Source organism: Stenella coeruleoalba, assembly GCF_951394435.1.
Source record: "Stenella coeruleoalba genome assembly, chromosome: 20".
Classification (NCBI taxonomy): domain Eukaryota; kingdom Metazoa; phylum Chordata; class Mammalia; order Artiodactyla; family Delphinidae; genus Stenella; species Stenella coeruleoalba.
In genome coordinates, this window is record NC_137166.1 from 56,341,104 (window position 1) to 56,358,229 (window position 17,126).

At 42.5% G+C, this 17,126-nt stretch overlaps 1 protein-coding gene across 1 annotated transcript; it reads left to right on the forward strand.

The window, feature by feature from the left end:
• Positions 1-8,661: 8,661 nt before the first annotated feature.
• On the forward strand, positions 8,662-12,037 carry ZSCAN5B (zinc finger and SCAN domain containing 5B; the record flags this gene model as incomplete). Its single annotated transcript, XM_079906687.1, has 4 exons — positions 8,662-9,432; positions 9,727-9,933; positions 10,864-11,107; positions 11,391-12,037. The coding sequence occupies exons 1-4, from the start codon at positions 9,049-9,051 to the stop codon at positions 12,035-12,037; spliced, it is 1,482 nt and encodes a 493-aa protein (XP_079762813.1). The 5' UTR covers positions 8,662-9,048.
• Positions 12,038-17,126: the final 5,089 nt, after the last annotated feature.

Sequence of the window (17,126 nt, forward strand, 5' to 3'; positions counted from 1 at the left end):
GTTGTATACCTTAATCTTTCTTTTTTAAACTTAGTTTTAATTTTTTTTTTCTAACGATATGCGGGCCTCTCACTATTGAGGCCTCTCCCGTTGCGGAGCACAGGCTCCGGACGCGCAGGCTCAGCGGCCATGGCTCACGGGCCCAGCCGCTCCGCGGCATGTGGGATCTTCCCGGACCGGGGCACGAACCCGTGTCCCCTGCATCGGCAGGCGGACTCTCAACCACTGCGCCACCAGGGAAGCCCTATGTTTAATTTTTTATCAAAGTAATCACTCAGAAAAATCATACATAGTTTTACAAGTCAAATATACTGCAAGGTTTATAACAAAAGCAGCCCTCCTCTGCCTACTCCATCCCATCTGAGTCCCATACCTGAAAAGTGTTCCTTTTAGCTGTTCCTCTTCCCCTTCCCCTTGTATTCTGCTTCTTTTTTAAAATTTATTTATTTTTAATTTTTGAATTTTATTTTATTTATTTTTTTATACAGCAGGTCCTTATTAGTCATCAGTTTTATACACATCACTGTATATATGTCAATCCCAATTGCCCAATTCATCACACCACCACCCCCATCCCCCCTTGGTGTCCATACATTTGTTCCCTCCATCTGTGGCTCAATTTCTGCCCTGGAAGCTGGTTCATCTGTACCATTTTTCTAGGTTCCACATATATGCGTTAATATACGATATTTGTTTTTCTCTTTCTGACTTACTTCACTCTGTATGACAGTCTCTAGATCCATCCACATCTCAACAAATGACCTAATTTTGTTCCTTTTTATGGCTGAGTAATATTCCATTGTATATATGTACCAGATCTTCTTTATCCATTTGTCTGTTGATGGGCATTTAGGTTACTTCCATGTCCTGGCTATTGTAAATAGTGCTGCAGTGAACATTGGGGTGCATGTGTCTTTTTGAATTATGGTTTTCTCTGGGAATATGCCCATTAGTGGGATTGCTGGATCATATGGTAATTCTATTTTTAGTTTTTTAAGGAACCTCCATACTGTTCTCCATAGGGGCTGTATCAATTTACATTCCCACCAAGGTTCCCCAAGGGTTCCCTCTTCTCCACACCCTCTCCAGCATTTGTTGTTTGTAGATTTTCTGATGATGCTCATTCTAACTGGTGTGAGGTGATACCTCATAGTAGTTTTGATTTGCATTTCTCTAATAATTATTGATGCTGAGCAGCTTTTCATGTGCTTCTTGGCCATCTGTATGTCTCCTTTGGAGAAATGTCTATTTAGGTCTTCTGCCCATTTTTGGATAGGGTTGTTTGTTTTTTAAATATTGAGCTGCATGAGCTGTTTGTATATTTTCGAGATTAATCCTTTGTCTGTTGATTCATTTGCAAATATTTTCTCCTATTCTGAGGGTTGTCTTTTTGTCTTGTTTATGGTTTCCTTTACTGTGCAAAAGCTTTGAAGTTTCATTAGGTCCCATTTGTTTATTTTTGTTTTTATTTCCATTACTCTAGGAGGTGGATCAAAAAAGATCTTGCTGTGATTTATTTCAGAGAGTGTTCTTCCTATGTTTTCCTCTAAGAGTTTTATAGTGTCCGGTCTTACATTTAGGTCTCTAATCCATTTTGAGTTTATTTTTATGTATGGTGTTAAGGAGTGTTCTAATTTCATTCTTTTACATGTAGCTGTCTAGCTTTCACAGCACCACTTGCTGAAGAGACTGTCTTTTCTCCATTGTATATCCTTGCCTCCTTTGTCATAGATTAGTTGACCATAGATGCATGGGTTTATCTCGGGGCTTTCTATCTTGTTCCATTGATCTATGTTTCTGTTTTTGTGCCAGTACCATATTGTCTTGATTACTGTAGCTTTGTAGTATAGTCTGAAGTCAGGGAGTCTGAGTCCTCCAACTCCTTTTTTTTTCCCTCAAGACTTCTCTGGCTATTCAGGGTCTTTTGTGTCTCTATACAAATTTTAAGATTTTTTGTTCTAGTTCTGTAAAAAATGCCATTGGTAAGTTGATAGGGATTGCATTGAATCTGTAGATTGCTTTGGGTAGTATGGTCATTTTCACAGTATTGATTCTTCCAATCCAAGAACATGGTATATCTCTCCATCTGTTGGTATCATCTTTAATTTCTTCATCAGTGTCTTATAGTTTTCTGCATATAGGTCTTTTGTCTCCCTAGGTAGGTTTATTCCTAGGTATTTTATTCTTTTTGTTGCAGTGGTAAATGGGAGTGTTTCCTTAATTTCTCTTCCAGGTTTTTCATCATTAGTGTATAGGAATGCAAGAGATTTCTGTGCATTAATTTTGTATCCTGCAACTTTACCAAATTCACTGATTAGGTCTAGTAGTTTGCTGGTGGCATCTTTAGGATTCTCTATGTATAGTATCATGTCATCTGCAAACAGTGACAGTTACACCTTAATCTAATACAGTGTTGCATGTCAATTATTTCTCAGTAAAACTGGAAGGAAAAAATACATTAAGGGGATAGATCTTATGTGACAAAATAAACAAAAAACTAAAAAAAAAAAACCACGGAAATTTTTGAAGGTGGTGGATGTGTCTATTGCTTTGATGGCATCACAGGTGAAAGCATATGTCCAAACTTACAAAGAGGTACACTTTAAATGTCTGTCATTTTTTGCTTATCAATTATACCTCTGTAAAGCTACAGAATAAGTAAACAAACTCACTACCCTTTCTCTGCAGTACTCTGCAGCCCTAAGCGCCCATCCCTCCAACCCTCAGATGGCTCTGTCTGTCCTACTTGTCCTTCCTGGCATCCTGCTTAGCCTGGCGGAGACTCCAGCCTCTGCTCCTGTCCACCGGGTGAGACCTCCCTGTGCTCCTGCACACCTGTAGCATCCCCTGTCACTGCCCTCCTAGGAAGAGAGTTCTAATTTTCCTGGCTGAGCTGGGGCCAGGGAACAAGTTGTGAAAATATGAGAAGAGGGACTTCCCTGGCAGTCCAGTGGTTAAGATTCTGCGCTTCCAATGCAGGGGGATAGGTTTGATCCCTGGTTGGGGAACTAAGATCCCATATGCCACGGGGCACGACCAAAAAAATAAATAGAAAAAATAAGAGAAGAAAGATGCGGAGTTGATTTCACCTCCTCGGTCCCAGGAGGGTAGAGCAGAACACGGGTGGAATACAGGGGGTGAGGGCTCAGCTTATCCAAAGCAAAAACTTCCTAATGATTAGTGTTTGCCCAGAGATGCCCAAAGATGCCTTCCAAGGTAAAGCTTCCCATCATTGTAAATTTTCAAGGCTGTAACAAGCAGGATAATCCCCTGGAGGGCGTGTTAACGTACAAGGCACCGAGTGCCATCCCCAGAGTTTGTGGTTGACTGAGTCTGCATTTCTAACCAGTTCCCAGGCAATGCTGGTGCTGGTGGTCCTGAGACCACATTTTGAGAGCCCCTGATTCAGAGCCTGGGCCGTGGAGACGGGGCTAAGTTGGAAGTCCCGTTCTGTCACTTTCTAGCTGTATGACCTCTGGCACGTTGCCTATTATCTCTCTCTGTTGATGATCCTCTGCGGGGAGCAGGGGTGGCAGGCTCTTAGAATGACCTTCAGCAGGTAGTCAGTGTGGCAGCCGCATGTTGGGGTACCAGCTATGCTCCATGGTGGCTGGGGGTAAGCCACTTCAGTTTCTTTGAGTTTCTCTCTTTCTATATAATGAGAGGATAATGATCCCCATCTGATGGGATGTTCAGGGGATTTTGACATGCGCTAATGGGTGTGGGGTGCTTTCTTGGCCCCAGGACCAGTGCTAAACCCTGAACATGCACTGGCCAGTTCTATCCGGCAAATTCTAATGTAGACTTTATCGTGTTACTTCCCTTTGACAGAATGGAAAACCGAGGCTTATCAGCAAGACAGGAATTAACAAGTGTACATCATGATCTAGACAGACAAAAGTGCAAGGTGAATGGATGTGTTTCCTAGGCCATAATCCTTTGGAGTATAGGTACATAATAATTACTCAATAAATGTACGTTATTCCTATTATGCTAAAAAAAAAGAAAAAAAAGGAAAAAGAAAACCAAGGCTTAAATATTCAGGACACATAACTGTTAAGACTCTCATATCTGCCTGGGTCTGAATTGTAGCTCTGCTATGAAACGTGTTCATTCAGGCTATTAGCCCAACCTTTCTGAGCCTCAGTTTCTTCTTCTGTTAAACAAGGCTACTAATAATTGTTACCTGCCAGGGTTGTTGGGAGGATTAGGTGAGTAAATATGTCAAGGACTAGACCCAGAGCCGGCTTCATGGGCAAGCAGCCTGCAGAGCCACAGAGGACCCCATGCCAGGAGGGGTCCCACATGATGATGCCCTGCTGTCATCTTGAAATCCTTAATCGTGTTCATCGAGGGGCCTCATATTTTCATTTTGCGCTGGGCCCCCTAGATTTGGTAGCCAGTCCTTGGAACCGATGCTGGCATGTAGTAAAACCCACAGTAAATGTTAGCCATTATAATTATCAAAGGAACTCAGCACCTTACCTGCAGTCATCCAGTGATGCAGCCTGGATTTGATCCTGGATGTGTGTGTGTGTGTGTGTGTGTGTGTGTGTGTGTGTGTGAGAGAGAGAGAGAGAGAGAGAGAGAGAGAGAGAGAGAGAGAGAGAGAGAGAAAGAGAAAGATTTGTGACAATACACTACACACGTCAAGGACTTACAGCAGTCGTTTTTAAAGCTTTCTTTTCATTCCCAGTTGCTGGTCTTAGGAAGTCTTCAATTTCCACATTGGTGAAATGTGGATTAAGAGAACCCACTTCACAGACTAGTGGTTAAGCGGCGTGCTGACCCACGTCTCCCCAGACCTGTGGGATGCTGGCTGCCCTTTCTGTCTCTGAGTCTTCTCTCTCCATCTCTCTCCAGGGGCAAGGAGGCTGGACCCTCAACAGCGCTGGCTGTCTCCCGGGTTCCAGTGACTGAGCCTGCTCTGAGCGCTCCATCCCTGGCTCGTGCCTGTGAGCAGTGCATTGGCAACCCTGTAACAACCCTAAACTCACATTCCCTCAAGGCCATGGGCTTTATTTCCTGACCTGTCTTGAGGGCTAGTCTAGCGGAGTGATGGGCTGCATGGATCCTGGAGCCAGAGCGCTGGCTTCAAGTCCCGGCTCTGCCCCTGGCTTGGTGTGCCGCCTTCATCTCTCAACGCCAGAGTTTCCTCATCTGTGACAATGGGTATAACGATGTCCCCCTGCTGCATGGAGATGCTGTGAGGATTAGATAAACTACAGCAATTCCTGGGAGGATCCTCCACCCTCTCTCCCCATTCCCCCAAGCACATCATCATTGGATACTTGCTGTGTACTTGGGATGTGCTGATTCATGACAGTTAAATCAGTCACATGCCAACATTCCAGTGACACAACGGTGTGGCAGAGCAGAGAGGATGTGACGTCTGGATCCAGATGCAGTTGGGCTCAAACCCCAGTTCTGCCACTTAGTGGTGGGATAACGTTGAGCAAGCGTCTACTTGTCAAAGCCACAGTCCGCTCCCTGGCAAGTAGGGATGGTGAGCACGTAGCCTGTTCCCCCGGATTCGGTGGAGGTGCCCCATCCGATGAGCCGTGCTCTGGGTCTGCTGGATTCTGTGTTCTCCCTGCCTTTAACGACCACCTGGTCGTGCCGCCCCCAATCCCCGGCCAGGACTGATGGAGGCCGGAAGGAGAAGATAGCCCTCGGGATCCTAGACCTGTGGAAGGCCACTGGTGAGCGAATGGGTAGTTAGACTGCCCTGCCTTCCATCCCCAGCACTCTACTCCACCTGCCTGTTGCTGGCTTTGGAAACGGTTTTTTTTTTTTTCAACCGTAAAATAAATTTACTGCTGATAACTTTATAGAATTTACTCGCTGTTTTTTTTTTTAAACATCTTTATTGGAGTATAATTGCTTTACAATGGTGTGTTAGTTTCTGCTTTATAACAAAGTGAATCAGCTACACATATACATATATCCCCATATCTCCTCCCTCTTGCGTCTCCTTCGCTCCCACCCTCCCTATCCCACCCCTCTAGGTGAAAAATATGGAACGCTTCACGAATTCGCGTGTCATCCTTGCGCAGGGGCCATGCTAACCTTCTCTGTGTCGTTCCAATTTTAGTATATGTGCTGCCGAAGAGAGCACATACTCCCTGTTTTTGATGTTACAAACTTTAGGGTCTTTGAGATATGCAGGATCCTTGTATTTAACTGGTGTAAACCCCATTATTTGAGCTCTCTCTCTCTCTCTCTTTTTTTTCGTTTGGCTGCGTTGGCTCTTTGTTGCTGCGCGTGGACTTTCTCTAGTTGGCGAGCGGGGGCTGCTCTTTGTTGCGGTGTGCGGGCTTCTCTTTGCGGTGGCTTCTGTTGTTGCGGAGCACGGGCTCTAGGTGCACGGGCTTCAGTAGTTGTGGCGCAAGGGCTTAGTTGCTCCGCGGCATGTGGGATCTTCCCATACCAGGACTCGAACCCCTGTCTCCTGCATTGGCAGGCGGATTCTTACCCACTGCACCACCAAGGAAGTCCCAAGCGTATGTTTTTTAAAATAAAGTTTTTGCTTTGTGTTCTTCTTTCAACAATGCATGTCTTGGGCTTCGCTGGTGGCGCAGTGGTTGAGAATCTGCCTGCCAATGCAGGGGACACGGGTTCGAGCCCTGGTCTGGGAAAATCCCACATGCCGCACAGCGACTGGGCCCGTGAGCCACAACTACTGAGCCTGCGCGTCTGGAGCCTGTGCTCTGCAACAAGAGAGGCCGCGATAGTGAGAGGCCCGCGCACCGTGATGAAGAGTGGCCCCCGCTCGCCACAACTAGAGAAAGCCTTCGCACAGAAATGAAGACCCAACACAGCCAAAAATAAATAAATAAATAAATAAAACCCCCCAAAGACAAAAAAACAATGCATGTTTCATTGGTTTTCGGTACTTCATTATGAAACTGAAACTGCTGCTGATTGCCTTTCTGTTAGGAGTGATTTCGTTGTAAAATAGGATGCTCCTGGCACGGCAGCCAGGTAAAATAGAGGAAAACCAGTGAAATTTAAATTTCAAATAAACACATTTTTGTCAAGAGTGTTCTGTGTGTTTCCTCTTCTAAGTCTTTTTTGCATTGAGTAGATGACAGCTGTGGTTTTGTCTACCTGGCCTTTATTATGTTGAGATATGTTCCCTCTATACTTGTTGAGATAAAGTCCTCCTATTTGGATAGGGTGTCATTCTTTTTCCCCATTGGTGCACACCCTCTAGCTTTCTAAATGCCTACTCAGAAATAGCTTCTTCTCCTTGGATGGATCTAGAGACTGTCATACGGAATGAAGTAAGTCAGAAAGTGAAAAACAAATATCGTATATTAACGCATATATGTGGAACCTAGAAAAATGGTATAGAGGAACCAGTTTGCAGGGCAGAAATAGAGACACAGATGTAGAGAACAAACGTATGGACACCAAGGGGGCAAAGTGGCAGGGGGAGGGGTGCTGGTGGGATGAATTGGGAGATTGGGATTGACATATATACACTAATATGTATAAAATAGATAACAAATAAGAACCTGCTGTATAAAAAAATAAATAAAATAGGGCTTCCCCAGTGGCGCAGTGGTTAAGAATCCGCCTGCCAATGCAGGGGACATGCGTTCGAGCCCTGGTCCGGGAAGATCACACATTCCGTGGAGCAACTAAGCCCGTGGGCCACAACTACTGGGCCTGTGCTCTAGAGCCCGCGAGCCACAACTACTGAAGTCCACGTGCCACAACTACTGAAGCCCGCGCACCTAGAGCCCGTGCTCTGCAACAAGAGAAGCCACCGCGATGAGAAGCCTGTGCACGGCAACAAAGAGTAGCCTCCGCTCGCCACAACTAGAGAAAACCCGCACGCAGCAACAAAGATCCAACATAGCCAAAAATAAATAAATAAATAATAACTTTAAAAAATAAATAAATAAAATAAAATTTAAAAATTCAAAACATAAAAAAAAGAAATAGGTTCTTCACACACTTCAGCTCATCGGCTGCTTTTAAACAAGTCTTTTACGACTTATTTCATGAGAAAAGAAAAAAGACTAGGTAACCCAATTTGGTTACAACCATCAGATCTCAATTCTCTAACTCCCTCAAACTCTCCAGGCAGTGAGAGTAAATTCACTAGATCAGGAAAACCAATCTGTTTCCCCCCAAAATGCAAACCATAAAGTCTAACATAAATAAAATATGATAAAGATAATCTACAAAAAACCAACATGGTGTCCTCTTTAACAAATCATGATTTCTCCTGGTGGAGTTTCCATGGAAAATTGAATCTACCCAGATTATCTAAAATGGTTCCATCCAAGACCTTTATCCAATCACTGGGATGATGAGGTTATAGGAAGCGACCCCTGGAATTTCCCCTGGCTCTTATATAAATAGACACATTTCAGCTCCAGACACACTTTGAGAGCCAGTCCCGGACTTGAGGAGGCTGAAGGCAAGAGGGCTCCAAGAGGTAAGTGACATGTGGGAATGTCTAAAGAGAATGCTTAGAAATCAGGAGAGATGGAGGTGGGTTTCAGAAAGGTTTGGTTTTCTATTCACCTTGCATTCGCTCGGAGACCTTGGGAAAGCAGCAGTTCTCCCTCAAACCCCACACTAACTATGGTTGATTGTTGAACTCTTCTGTGAGATGAGAAGAACGTTTCCATAGTCCGTGGTGTGGTGTGCTGTGGTTCATTTTTTCAACTAGGGTTTCTGAACCATGGTGCTATGGATATTTTGACCAGACATTTTTTGGTTTTCTTATAAAGGTGGATGTCAGAATTATAATAGAATGGATTATTGTCTGTGGTATGAAATATTGAACCAGTGGGGTGGTGATGTCCAGTATTTGGATGTGGGATGTATGGGAGAGGGAAGGGTGGAATAAAATGAAACTCATCTTGTTCATTCTTTTCCTTTTCTTTTCTTTTCTTTTTTTATCCCAGCGTTCTGAACAGTGACTCTATTGCTGAGAAGAAGCAGAGGAAATCCCTTTCCACAGAGTTCAATTGGCACCAGCTCTACAAGTGTTTCTTCAGAATCCTATTGGAAAATTTCTCTGTCAACATGGCTGAGGACCAGATATTTTTCTGGAGTCGAGGAAAACTCCCCTACGGCCCTGGATCAGAGTCACCAGTGTCTGTGCCACACCAAGATACACTTGTGGAAAAGCCAGACTGTGACCAGGAAACGTGGCATGTTCACTTCAGAACGTTTATCAGCTCAGAGGAATCCGACCCCGTCCAGGATCTGAGGAGACTCCGTGAGCTCTGCCATCTGTGGTTGAGGCCAGATCTTCACACCAAGGAGCAGATGATGGACAAGCTTGTGCTGGAGCAGTTTATGATCTGCATGCCGCTGGAGTGTCAGGTCTTAGTCAAGGAAACGGGGGTGCAGAGTTGCAAAGCCTTGGAGGACATGCTAAGAAATAAGCAGAAACCCAAGAAGTGTGTGAGTAGGAACCTTGGGATTGGTATGGGAAAGGGAGAGATGGGATGGGACCTGCAAGCTGGGGGTTGAACAAGATAGGATCTGAGTGGTTGACTCTAAATCACTGATATTCAAATGGGTGAGAGGTTTCTTTGGGCATCGTTGAGAGTTATTTTTGGCTGTCCCAACTTGAGGGATGTAGATCTTTTAAACAAAAAAAAGTGCGCTTGTACGGTACGATGCCATTGGATGCCTTGAGAGCTGCTTTCCAGGTCATATAGGAGACTGATCTCGATTGAGTTTTTTCCCTCACAGACCATAGTCTGCATACAAGGACAGGAATTTCTTGTGCGAAGCTCAGAAGCTGAGATGGTTGAATCCGAGGCCAGTGACATGAACGATGAGAGAGACCAATGCAGGGAGCCCCGATCCCCTGTGAGTGAGATACCTCCAGAGAACGGCCAGCAGAAAAAACGAGAGCTGCATATTCCGACAGGAGCCAAGGGCCTGTCAAGGAGGCAGGTGAGTGTGTGATGCCCTGGTCTCTGGAGAGAGTCTGGGAGAACTTAGAAGAGGTTCAGGTGGACATTGCTGCTAGAGTAATTGGGAGTTTTGGCAAAGGACAGGAATGGACCCATTGGCTTCAGGGATTTTCATGGATGCCTTCAGTTCCTAGACATTTTCCAGCTGGTGTGAGAATGAAGACTCATCCGTCTTTGTCCCTTTGCCATGAATACATGTAGTTTTAAGAGTGGGGAGAAAGGAATCCTGCCTCAGTGGAATGGTGCTAGGTCAGTTTGCCGCGGGTAAATGCACTGACAGCTGATTTCCACATGGTTGCTTTCCTCAGAGGCACTTCATAGTTCACAAGATGGTCAACCCTTGGAGTTGAAGGAGTGGTTCCCAATTCGACTCATTTTTCCTCCTAGAGGACACTGGAGAATGTCTGGAGACAGCTGATTTGTCCAAATGGGGTTGGGTGTGGGGGAGGGGATGCTCCTGATTTCTAGTGAGTAGAGACTAGGGATGCTGCTCATCATCTTACCATGTACTGCGTAACCACCATCAGAAGGACGAACTCAAACCAAGTAGGAAAAAGTGATGAACTTGGGAGAATGTACCCAGGGTCCTTTGCTTCCAGAGTCAGGGGCAGGGAGTATTGAGATGACACAGAGAGATGTATGCATTGAGAATTCAGAGTGCCAACTGTGGTATCAAGACTTGATTGCACGATGTGGCCAGTAGAGATCAAGGACAGACTTAGGTATCAGGAGATGATTATCAATTGGGGTGATGGGGGTGGCCCAGAAGAAGTCAGGGCATATCCCCCAAACTGATATTAGGAAAGTTGGAGTCTTAGATCATGATATGACAGGGATGGGGAAAGAGGAAACAGCTTTCCATGGACTAAGGTAGATGGGTTATTGACTCTGCTTGGTTGCTCCTTGTCAGGACCAGAAAGATCTCCTGCCAGAGACCTTTCCTGAAACAGGTGAAATGGAGGGTCTGACATCCAAGGAGAACTTGGAGAAAGACCTGATGGAACACACGGAAGAGACAAGAACCCATCAATCTCAAGAGCCGGAACATCTGAAAGGTCCTGGTGAGTCTGGAAACTTGGAATTCAGAGGAGTTAGTGACTCCCTTCCTATGGTGGCTTGGGGCTGGGTACCCAGCATTACCATCCCTTGGGTGGGTGAGCGGGGGGAGTTGGTTCTCCAAACCAACCTTCTCCATCATCCCCTTTCCAGAGTGTGTCATAATCTAGACTCTTAGGTAGTTTAGTTGATGGGAAGTTCTCTGCCACATCAGCTCTGGGTTTCAATGAGGTTGGCACCATGGAAAATGCTCCTTGTTAAATGCTGTGTGCTGAATCTCCTTTTTCAGAACATTCTGAGAGGGCAGAGGGTGGGAAGAATCCCCAAGAAGGAATTCATATTTCAAATGTGGATGCTGAACGTTTTCCTCTTGTGTTCCAGAGGGAGAAGTTTCTACAAAGAGCGGATACAGAAAAGGTTCTCTGAGAGGTCTAAGAGGTTTCAAAAGGAAACAGGCCAACAGTCCCAGTTTCCAGGAAGTACATCAAGAAGAAACCACATCTTTGGACAAAGGAGAATTCTCAGGACAACTTGGGTCCCTTTTCATTGGTTCACCTAGCACGGTGGGACCCAAAATTCTTCCTGAGGGAAAAGAAGCCCAGGCATGGGCACCCTATGAATGTAGGGAATGCAAGAAGAGATTTCCTTATCCATCTCAGCTTACCCTTCACCAGAGGACACACACAGGAGAGAGACCTTTTCGATGCAACACGTGTGACAAAGGGTTCATACAGTCTTCGGACCTGCGAGCTCATGAGCGGATCCACACAGGCAAGAAGCCATACTGCTGTGATCTCTGCCCCAAGAAGTTCACCCACGACTCCACGCTGCGTGCTCACAAAAGGACCCACACCAAGGAGAAGCCTTTCCGATGTGAGCACTGTGACAAAGCCTTCAGCCACAGAGGGAACCTCAATGTTCACCGACGCACCCACTCTGGGCTCAAACCCTACGTGTGTCCCGAGTGTCACAGTGCCTTCTGTCAGCTGGGGACTTTCAGACGCCACCAGAAAACACATTCCAAATGACTCGCCCCAGTCCCTGCCCTCAGATGCCAGTCCCTTCTGATCCAAGAAGGAAATTCAGGACAATTTGTTACTTATGTAATATCAAGAAAGGATGACATTTGAAGAATTTAGGATTATACTGGAACCTAATGGGGTTCCATTCACGTGAATTAGGAGGATCCTTGAGTGCTAACTTATAGTTCCCTTTGGATTTTGTTTTCTACTTTAGTGTAGGCTATGCTTTTCTGATAAGCTTTTGCTCTGTGTTCTTCTTCCAATGAAGTCGTGTTTCATTGGTTTTCAGTACTTCATCATGAAACTGAGGCTGCTGTCGATTGTCTTCCTGTTAGGCATGATTTCATTGTAAAATAGGAAGCTCCGTGTAGGGTGGCCAGATTAAATACAGGATAACCAACCAATGACATTTAAATTTCAAATAAACAAACACTTTTCTGTCAAAGAGTGTTCTGTGTATTTCCTCCTCCAAGACTTCTACGTGGAGTAGATAATAGCTGTGTTCTTGTCTATGTGGCCTTTATTATGTTGAAATATGTCGCCTCTGTACTTGTTCAGATATCGCTTCCTTAGGTGTTTACAAAACGGAAGGCTTCCTAAATTGATAGACATCATTCTTTTTCCCTACTGGTGTTCAACCTCTGGTTTTCTAAATGTCTACTCAGAAATAGGTTCTTATAGTTGAGCTCATCAGCTGATATTAGGAAAAAAAAAGTCTTTAAAAATTTTTTTAAACTTTTGATTAATTTTATTTATTTATTTTGGCTGCATTGGGCCTTTGTTTCTGCATGTGGGCTTCCTCTCATTGCGTCGAGCGGGGGCTACTCTTCATTGCAGTGCGAGGGCTTCTCATTGCAGTGGCTTCTCTTGTTGCGGAGCACAGTCTCTAGGCACGCCGGCTTCAGTAGTTGTGGCTTGCTGGCTCTAGAGCGCAGGCTCCGTCATTGTGGCTCATGGGCTTAGTTGCTCCGCAGCATGTGGGATCTCCCTGGATTAGGGACCAAATCCTTGTCCCCTGCCTTGGCAGGAGGATTCTTAACCATTGTGCCATAAGGGAAGTCCTAGAAAAAAGTCTTTTAAGCCTTATTTACATGAGAAAAAATAGGTAACCCACCAACTATCAGATCTCTATTCTCTTTCTCCCTAGAACACTTTACACAAATGAGAAAATAATTCACTAAACCAGGAATACCAATCCACTTCCCACCCACCGACCCCCCCCCAAAAAAAGCAATCCAGGGCTTCCCTGGTGGCGCAGTGGTTGAGAGTCCGCCTGCCGATGCAGGGGACACGGGTTCGTGCCCCGGTCCGGGAAGATCCCACATGCTGCGGAGCGGCTGGGCCCGTGAGCCATGGCCGCTGAGCCTGCGCGTCGGGAGCCTGTGCTCCACAACGGGAGAGGCCACAACAGTGAGAGGCCCGCGTACCGCAAAAAAAAAAAAAAAAAAAAAGTAATCCATAAAAGTCTAGAATAAATAAAGTACAATAAAGAAGTCTCCCACAAAACAAATATGGAAGCTTCTTGAATAAATCATGGTTTCTCCTGGTGAAGTTTCCATGGAAAATTGAATCCACCTGGATTATGCAAAATGGTTCGTTCCACAACATTAACCCAATCACTCTGCTTACTGGGTAACAGTCAGGGACCCCTGGAATTTCCCCCAGCTCCATATAAATAGAGACATTTCATCTCCTGGCACAGTTTGAGAGCAAGTCTGTGACTTGAGGACACTGAAGTCAAGAGGGCTCTGTGGGGTAAGTCCCAAGTGGGAATGTCTAAAGAGAATACTTAGAAATCAGGACAGATAGAAGTGGGTTTCAGAAAGGTTTGGCTTTCTATTCAACTTTCTATTCTCCGAGGTAACTCGGAGACCTTGGGAAAACAACTGACCTCCCTGGATCCTCATATTAACTATGGTTGACTTTTGAACTCTTCTGTGAGATGAGAAGAACTTGTCACCCAAGTGAACCCAAAAACACTAATTCGGAAATATACATGCACCCCAAAGTTCATAGCAACATTATTTACAATAGCCAAGACATGGATGCAACCCATGTCCATCAAGAGACAAATGGATAAAGAGGGTGTGGTATGTATATACAATGGAATATTAGCCATAAAAAGAATGAAATAATGCCATTTGTGGCAACATGGATGGACCTAGAGGTTGTCATACTGAGTGAAGTAAGTCAGACAGAGAAAGACAAATGTCATATGATGTCACTTATATGTGGAATCTAAAAAATACAACAAACTAGTATAACAAAAAGGAAGCAGACTCACAGATATAGAGAACAAACTGGTGGCTACCAGTCGGGAGAGGGCAGGGATGGGCAATATATGGGTGGGGGAGTAGGAGGTACAAACTTTTGGGTGTAAATTAGGCTGCAAGGATGTAGTGTACAACACTGGGAATATAGCATATATATAATATATATATATATTATATATTATATATATTTTTATTTTTTTTTTAAAGATAGGGAATATTTAGCCATTGTCATTAATTTAATGTAACAATAAATGACAATTAACTCTTCTTAGCAAGTTTGGAACATTTCCCTGATGTCGATAATTGTAAATCGTTGGGTCAAGACACATACACATTCATACAACATTTAGTATATGTTACCAGATACAATACCTGCCGGGAAACTAACACTTCACAATCCAGCCAGCAGAGAGCAGGGTGATCATTTTCCTACATTCTTGCCAAACTGGATGTTGTACTTTTCGCCTCCAGTGGCACAAATAGAAGGCCATCATTTTGAAGTGTACCTCTTTGCTGGTTAGAATCTCAATATTGTTGCCTATCGTTGCTTTTTTTTTAATTGAAGTATAGTTTATTTACAATGTTGTGTTAATTTCTGCTGGACAGCACAGTGATTCAGTCATACATTCTTTTTCATAACCTTTTCATTATGGTTTGTCACAGGATGTTGAATATAGTTCCCTGTGCTATATTGTAAGACCTTGTTGTTTACCCATCCTATCGATAATAGTTTGCATCTGCTAATCCCAAACTCTCAATCCATCCCTACCCCACCTCCTTCCCCCTTGGCAAACCATAAGTCTGATCTCTATGTCCGTGAGTCTGTTTCCATTTCATAGATGTGTTCATTTGTGTCTTATTTTAGATTCCACATATAAGTGATATCATATGGTATTTGTCTTTCTCTTTCTGTCTTATTTCACTCAGTATGACAATCTCTAGGTCCATCCATGTAGTGGCAAATGGCATTATTTTATTCTTTTTAATGGCTGAGTAGTATTCCATTGTATATATGTACCACATCTTCTTTATCCATTCATCTGTCGATGGACATTTAGGTTGTTTCCATGTGTTGGCTATTGTGAATAGTGCTGAATATAACCAATATTTTTTAATAACTGTAAATGGAGTGTAACCTTTAAAAATTGTATTAAAAATAATTTAAAGTGTCCAAAAAATTAAAATAAAATAAAATACAATAACCAGGACTTCCCTGGTGGCCCAGTGGTTAAGACACCATGCTCCCAATGCAGGGGACACAGGTTTGGTTCCTGGTCGGGGAGCTAATATCCCACATGCTGCATGGCATGGCCAATAATAATAATAATAATAAAATAAAATAACCAATGGAATCTAAAAAGTTAAAAAAGGGACAATATAACAAAAGAGTCTCACAGAATCAGAACAAACTAGTGATACCAGTGGGGAGAAAGAAGAGGGAGGGGCAAGATAGGTGAAGGGATTAATTGGTACAAACTAGTAGGTATAAACTAAGTTACAAGGATGTAATATACAGCACAGGGAGTACAGTTAATATTTTATAATAAAGTATGTAGTATATTCTATAAAAATATCGAATTACTACTTTGTACATCTGAAACTAATGTAATATTGTAAGTCAACTATACTTCAATAAAAAATAAAATGAAAAAATAAAGTAAAATAATCAGTTCTTCAAATAAGGAAATGTTTTGCTAACTGATGTTTCAAGGAATGAGTATCTGTTTTAAAAAAAATAAATCTTTCTGCTGTTAGTGTGGGAATTAATTTGATCCTTTATTTGGTAATTCACATGACCTGCCATTTTTTTCTTTTACTAGAATGGTATATTTAAATTTTATTGTGGGACTTCCCTGGTGGTGCAGTGGTTAAGAATCCGCCTGCCAATGCAGGGGACATAGGTTCAAGCCCTGGTCTGGGAAGATCCCTCATGCCTCGGAGCCACTAAGCCCATGTGCCACAGCTACTGAGCCCGCATGCCATAACTACTGAAGCCCGTGCACCTAGAGCCCGTGCTCTGCAACAACAGAAGCCACTGCAAAGAGAAACCCGCACACCGCAACGAAGAGTAGACCCCGCTCTCCAACTAAATAAAGTCCGTGAGCAGCAAAGAAGACCCAACACAGCCCCCGAAAAAAAAAATAAAGAAATTTATAAAGAAATATTATATTATATTGAAATATATTATTATTTTTATTATATTATTTATTATTTTATATTTATTATTATTTATTTTAATTTTATTACTATTTACAATATATAAATATATTATAAATAATAAAATGAAATATTTTATAATCTATTATTGTTATTTAAAATATATTATTATATATTAATATTTATAATAAATATATAACATATTATATATATAACATGTAACATATTATATATTATTATATATATTAATAATATATTATTATATATATTATTATATAGTTTATATATATTATATATATTATTATATAGTTTATATATATTATATATATTATACATATTAGTATTATATATTATATATATTTATTATATTATTATTATTTATAATATTTATTATTATTTATAATATATAAATATATTATAAATAATAAAATGAAATATTTTATTATACAGATCATTATTATTGACCCCAAAGTATTATATAGAGATCAAATTGTGCTTACTATATGATAATCTTCCAATTAGATTATAACCTGTTTTATTTATTATGCTATTTTATGAGACTAAATTATGATTTTACATATTTTTATAATTTGTATTGAGGTATAGTTGATTAATATTACATTAGTTTCAAGTGTATGACATAATGATTCCAAATTTTTATAGAG